At 44.4% G+C, this 6,000-nt stretch overlaps 1 protein-coding gene across 7 annotated transcripts in view; it reads left to right on the top strand.

Moving 5' to 3' along the window:
* Nucleotides 1-6,000, top strand: part of ADAMTS20 (ADAM metallopeptidase with thrombospondin type 1 motif 20) — a 209,498-nt gene continuing 203,498 nt past the window's right edge. For 6 of the 7 annotated variants that reach the window (XM_054527153.2, XM_054527150.2, XM_054527149.2 and 3 more), the window contains exons 1-2: nucleotides 1-449; nucleotides 1,009-1,370. In XM_054527153.2, the coding sequence (XP_054383128.1) occupies nucleotides 359-449; nucleotides 1,009-1,370 (453 nt within the window). In that variant the 5' untranslated portion in view covers nucleotides 1-358. Of the gene's footprint in view, nucleotides 450-1,008; nucleotides 1,371-6,000 lie in introns of those variants that run through there. The other variant, XM_054527154.2, reaches the window with a different exon arrangement.

Raw genomic sequence — 6,000 nt, 5'->3', positions numbered from 1 at the left:
CCCGGCGCTCGCTGGTCCGAGGTGGCTATATTGGCACCATTCCTGCTAGGTCGAGTTGCTTCCCCGCGCCGAGCTGAACATGAGCAGAGAGTTTCTGAGGGCAGTGCGGGCGCAGGAAGGGGAGTGAGGCTGCAGTGCGATGAAGCAGCGGCTCAGCGAGCGGAGACAGGCGGTGTGGCTGGAAGAGCCGGCCCAGGGCCCGCGCTGCTGTTTCCTAGGCTGCTGAGGCGCGGAGAGCCGCGGCCGGCGCGGAGAGCGGCGGGCGAGAGGGAGGAGAGGGATCGGAGCGCGAGGGAAGCCGGCTCGGCTGCCGGCGGCTCTGGTGGGCCTCCCCGATCGGAGTCCCCTGGGTGGAACCATGTGGGTGGCCAAGTGGCTGACTGGGCTGCTCTACCATCTCTCGCTCTTCATCACCAGGTCTTGGGAAGTTCACTTCCACCCCAGGCAAGGTAAAGTCACCGCGAGACGCCTTCAGCGGCGATGTGGGGGCGCGGGGCCTGAGTGGGACATGCGGGTCGAGGGGACGAGCGGCTCAGCCCTTTGGGGAACGCTGGCCCTGCTGGAGCTCCCGGGACTCCTGGACCAGTCAGCCCGAGAGGTCGCGACTGCGCCGGGTTTCGAGGAATCGTGCGCGCCTGAGACGCATCGCACTCCCAGAACCACACGGCGGGGGCGCAAGGGCAGGGGGGCGCGTGCACCCAGAGGGAACGAGTTGGCGGCTGCGGGGAGGTTAGGAGGTACTGGGGAAGGAAGTGGGTTGCTTAGGGCCATTAGTGGTAGGGTCTTTGCTTGGGGAGGGTAGGGCAAGTCGGGGGTGTGGGAAAGCAGAGCACTAACAGTCCCAGTGCACGTGTGTGTGTGTGCGTGCGCATCAGCATGTGTGCATTTGTCATGCCCCTGGCTGTACTGGGACCTGGGACCTTTAGCGGGGACGTTTGGTGGAAGAAGTTTAGAGGTGGACAATGAGGAACGCGTGTGAGCTCACTGGTCCTGTCGCTGTGGTTGCAGAAACCCTGGTGAGGACACTGACCTCCTACGAAGTAGTGATCCCCGAGCGGGTCAATGAGTTTGGAGAAGTGTTCCCTCAGAGCCACCACTTCAGCCGGCGGAAACGCAGCTCCGAGGCGCTGGAACCCATGCCGTTCAGAACCCATTATCGCTTCACTGCCTACGGGCAGCTCTTCCAGCTGAACCTGACCGCCGATGCATCTTTTCTGGCCGCCGGCTACAGCGAGGTGCACTTGGGAACCCCGGAGCGCGGGGCCTGGGAGAGAGACGCAGGGCCCTCAGACCTGCGCCACTGCTTCTACCGCGGCCAGGTCAACTCACAGGAGGATTACAAGGCCGTCGTCAGCTTATGCGGAGGCCTGGTGAGTGTCCTCGGGTCCCTTGGCATTTTCTTGGGATCCAGGCAAGGGCTACATTCAGGGAATGGGGCATTGGGTTTTCGAGTTGGTGGCTGATGACCCTGGAGTTCAGGTTGGGCTACCAGAAGGATTATCACCAAGCCAGAGGCAACTCCTTCGGAAGGCTCTCGTGGCAGGATGAGCAGGTCTCTGCCTGCTGGGCAAAACAGACCCTCTGTGCAACGCTGATGAAAGATGCTCTTTCAAGCATCTTTCTTGAAAGTGTCGGACGCTGGAGTGGTGATCAGGGAGTGGCCTGTGGGACCACTGTTACAAATGGAGTGTGGTTTCCAACTGGAGGGCAGGCTGTTTGACTCAGATGTACCCTTTCGTGGTCCTATTGAGGCAGAATCCCCTGGATTTACTTAAATAAGTTTGTTTCTGGAATTTGATAGAAGGAAAGGAGAATGAATATACATAAAATGAAATGGCTCCCACTGGCAGGGTCTGAATAGGAAAAGTTTGTTTTGTTGATGGTATGGGGATGGCCTGTGAAGTAGAGTAGGGAAGAGGTTGAATCTGTTTAAAATGCATCATACTTGAAAACAGTCTATCTACAAAGATCTATTGGTTATGTCTATTATATTTTTGTGGTGGTAATCAGTTGACATATAGCTACACCAACCATAATGTGATATAAAAGTATCATTTTATTGGTAATAAAGCCACAATGTCTGTGGTTTCACCTACCTTCATACTTGAAGGAAATGCTCAGTATCAGAGGTTAGTGAAAATAAAGATGTAACTTTTTTCCATCCAAGTTCATGGAACCCCAGGGTAAGGACAGTTGTTTTAAAACATACATAGGCTCACTTCATAAGTAACTCCTCTGACAAATACATATTCAAGAAAAAACAAGAACTAGGAATTTGGTTACAGGATTCTACAATTCCTAAGTATCTAGCTTTTGTTTAGCAGATACATACTTTTACAAAAGATACTTCTGGAAAGGTGTTCAAAGATATTTTTAGAACATCAACACTGTTTATTCTTTGATTAAATAAAAAATTGATAACATTTCTCTGCAGTTCAAATGTAATACTCTTTTGGCTTAACTGATTTTAGATGTCTTCCTGGATGTGAGCTCTTTTTCAAGTGATTATCTTGAGTTGCTTTTTACATGAAATGGCTAGAACCATCTCCTTTCTTTCTTCCATGTAAAATACTTGCAACATCACAATGGCAGAATCACACTCTAATATTAACATAGCCACCTATACTTCAAAGAACAAAAAATTCTCCTTTTTAAAACCTTTCTAAAATAATGTTTAGTTTGTCTGGAAAATCCTAGACTTGCTACCACAAATTTGTCATGGTCAATATGTTTTCTTATGGAAAAGCATTCCAGATGGGAAGGCATTATAGGGAATGCTGTTCCTGCTCATTTTGATTCATAATGTTGATGTAGTTAAATTATTATGCAGTATCTTTTTTTAAAATTTTTAATTTTTGTGGGTACATAGTAGGTATATATATTTATGATCAATATCCTCTTTTTGAATTCAGAAAGCAGTTAAAGATTTTCAAATACAAAGTCCTGCTGCATCACCTTCTCCAGGTAAACTGGTTTGGTGATGCTATTGCTCTTCTTGCAGACTCCTCTAAAGGCCTTAAGACCTCTATGGCATTTGAGAGTCAAGAGGGATTCAGTTCCTCTCTTTGTCGAACTCTTCTACACCTCTAAATTTGATGTGTGTAGGGAACCCTTTCAGAGGGTTCCTTCCTTGAGTCCCACATAGTCAGCACCCTGGAACACCTCTTTGGGCAGTCCCTTTGAACAATGCAATATGCCTTCTGTTTCTGGGATTTTCAACCCCCAGTGGAGAAGTTAATGCGCATACATCTTACCATCTGTTTTCTTTGCCTCCATTGCTTTTTTTTCCCCCCAGTATCTACTGAGTTCCCTTTTCACATCTCATTTAATTGACCTTTTGCCTTTCCATCTTCCCAACTGAGGTAGACTCTCTCCTTCCCTTCTCTGGTGACGGTGAATGTGGCTTTTAGAGAAAAAGAATGAAAAACAAATCAAATTAATATTTTCAAAATACCTCTGTACAACCATTTGTTAAAGTTGATACCCCAATGTATTTATTGATTCCATTTAGCTGTTAGTTTTGAATTAACCCCAAACATGTGAACTAATACTTTCTTTTAATTTCTATGTGGTTAAATTTCCCCCACTTTTAGAAGTTTTGGTATTTATGTTTTTCTCTGAACCATAACTAGTATTGTTTAGTTTTTTTCTAAGTATTTTGAGCCCAAGAACCAGAAGAGTCTAAGAGTCTGGCAGAAATTTTCTTTGTTTAACATGTGTATAATTCTTGCTTTTCTAATCTTTTCTTCTCTATAATTTTTATTTCCCATAAGTGTATTTATTCATCCCATAATTCAAACATTTCTGAATAGAGATTTATTTATACATTTCCAAGATCTATAAAAGGTATAAAAATGGAACTGAATCATAAAATTATCTATAAGTAATGTAATGGCTAATCAAACTCTTTGTTTTTAATCCATCGATAGGCTATCTCATAGCATGTATAGTTACCAGGACTTAATATCCCTATATCCAACTCTAAACTTCTTTTTTATGGTCATATTATTTATCATCTCATAATGTTGATAAGTACTCTTGCCAAAGTATTTAGAGATCAGTATTTAATAAGTTGGCATATACTTGTCAGGATGGAATTGACAAACTTTACACAGGCTGTTTCTGACAATCCCTCATGCTTCTGGTAGCCCTTTTCTCATATTACCTAGGGTGTTCACGTCTTCCCAAGGTCCTCAGGGATTAACTCAACTGCCTAGACAGTTAACTTCGTTATTTCTTGGTGGGATTTGAGGCAATGCAGTCTTTCTGGTTGAAGGAAACAGTTTCCAGATGTCATAAAACCAGACATTGCGTCTGACTTATACAGTATTCTCATGGAGTAGAGCTTGTCATGGCTGTGTGTACTTTTGAAGTTTCTCACATGAACCATTCTGCAACATGTCAAGCATTACCTCTCTGATGACTGATTATTGAGTTGCTCTAGTAACTTCTTGTTCAGACAGGAGATAAAAATATAGAAACTATCAATAGCGTTTTTACTGTTTTTTGTGTATTCTGGCAAAATTTTAGTTTTATTATTTTCCAAACTTTCTATTTTCCCAGAACTAATACAACCTTGGATTATTACACATGCCATTCTGTATTCGTATTTTTTCTTATTGGGAAGACTAATAAGAACCTCTTTTGGTTATTCATGTACTTGCTGCAATACTAGTCAAACAGCAGTACGGAAAATTTCCTATGCTGTTCTTTTAACATTCTAGTGTGTGTTAGTCCAGGTCTTTCAAGAGGCAGATGCAAAGATAAGATTTTAGTTAGGGGAAGTGTCTGTGTTAGAGAAACTAAGGAGAGAGCTGGGAGAGCTATGTAAGAGCTTATGTAAGAAAAAAAGGCTTACATAGGAAAAAAAAGGATGAGAATGTTGGGTAGTAGCATCCTAGGCTGCTGGGCAGTCCAAACAAGGTTGAGCAAAGCCGTCCTTGAGCCAGACTTGGCCAGAACAAGAGTCCATGGCTCTCAAGAACAGGTCTACCATGGTATCCCTACCATACTCAGTTACTGACAGGGAGAAGTCCTTGGGAGCTATGGCCAGGGTGCAAACACTGTGATGGATTTCAAAGTGCCCTTGCTAAAGTAGACAGCATAAAAAGTGCTGTGTAAACTTTGAGGAGTGGAATAATTAAGAAAGGAGTGATTAAGAAAGTTGTGAGACCACTGCTGGGCAAGACTTCTCAACCGGACTTTGAGGAGTGAATAAACATGGCTATGAAAATTCAAGGACTTCTCGTGGTTCTGTGCAGCTGAAAAACAGGGTAGATTGGGTAGTGAGAGTTTGAGGCCAAGGAATCGGATTGTTAAGGTCCTGAAATGCATTGTAAAGGAGTAAGGATTTGAACAGTATGCGGTAGGTTTGTTCAATGTATTAGGAGGCACATCTCCTCTTATGCAACATTGTGCAGGGTACAGGGGAGGCCGTGAGTCACTGAGAAGACCAGTGTTGTAGTCTATTACCCTACTGCGGGTAAGGAAGAGAGGCTATTTAAAGTAATGTTGCAGTGGGGAAGGAGAAGAGTGGATACCTATGGAATGTATACTACTGCAGACCAGTGCTTCCTTACTGGGAGCAGTTTTGTCCCCCAGAAGACATTTGGCAATGTGTGGAGACAATTTTTGTTGTTGCAACTGTGGGTCCATTGAGGCGAGCATGCTACTGGCAGAGCATGGGTAGAGGCCAGCAATATCCCACAATGCACAGCACAGCCCCCTACAACAAAGAATTATCAAGCTGTCCGTAGTGCTGAAGTGGAGCAGCCTTGCAGGAGACCTCTTAGAATTCTGGAGTACCAAAGGTTTTAATGACTGGCTTAAATGACTGAATGATCTTGTGGCTGTTAACCAAAAAAGGCAATGACAGAAGTGGCAAGAAAGGTAATTATTCTGGAGACACTTGTTTGATTCTATCACAGATTTACTCTAATCTTCATAATTGCTTGAATTTATATTTGCTCTTCTCTCTGTATAGAATGTCCTTTCCCTCAA

The sequence above is a fragment of the Pongo abelii genome, chromosome 10, assembly GCF_028885655.2.
Source record: "Pongo abelii isolate AG06213 chromosome 10, NHGRI_mPonAbe1-v2.0_pri, whole genome shotgun sequence".
In the NCBI taxonomy this organism is placed as follows: domain Eukaryota; kingdom Metazoa; phylum Chordata; class Mammalia; order Primates; family Hominidae; genus Pongo; species Pongo abelii.
Note: the sequence above shows the minus strand (reverse complement) of the source record. Positions and strands in the feature narration are given on the sequence as shown.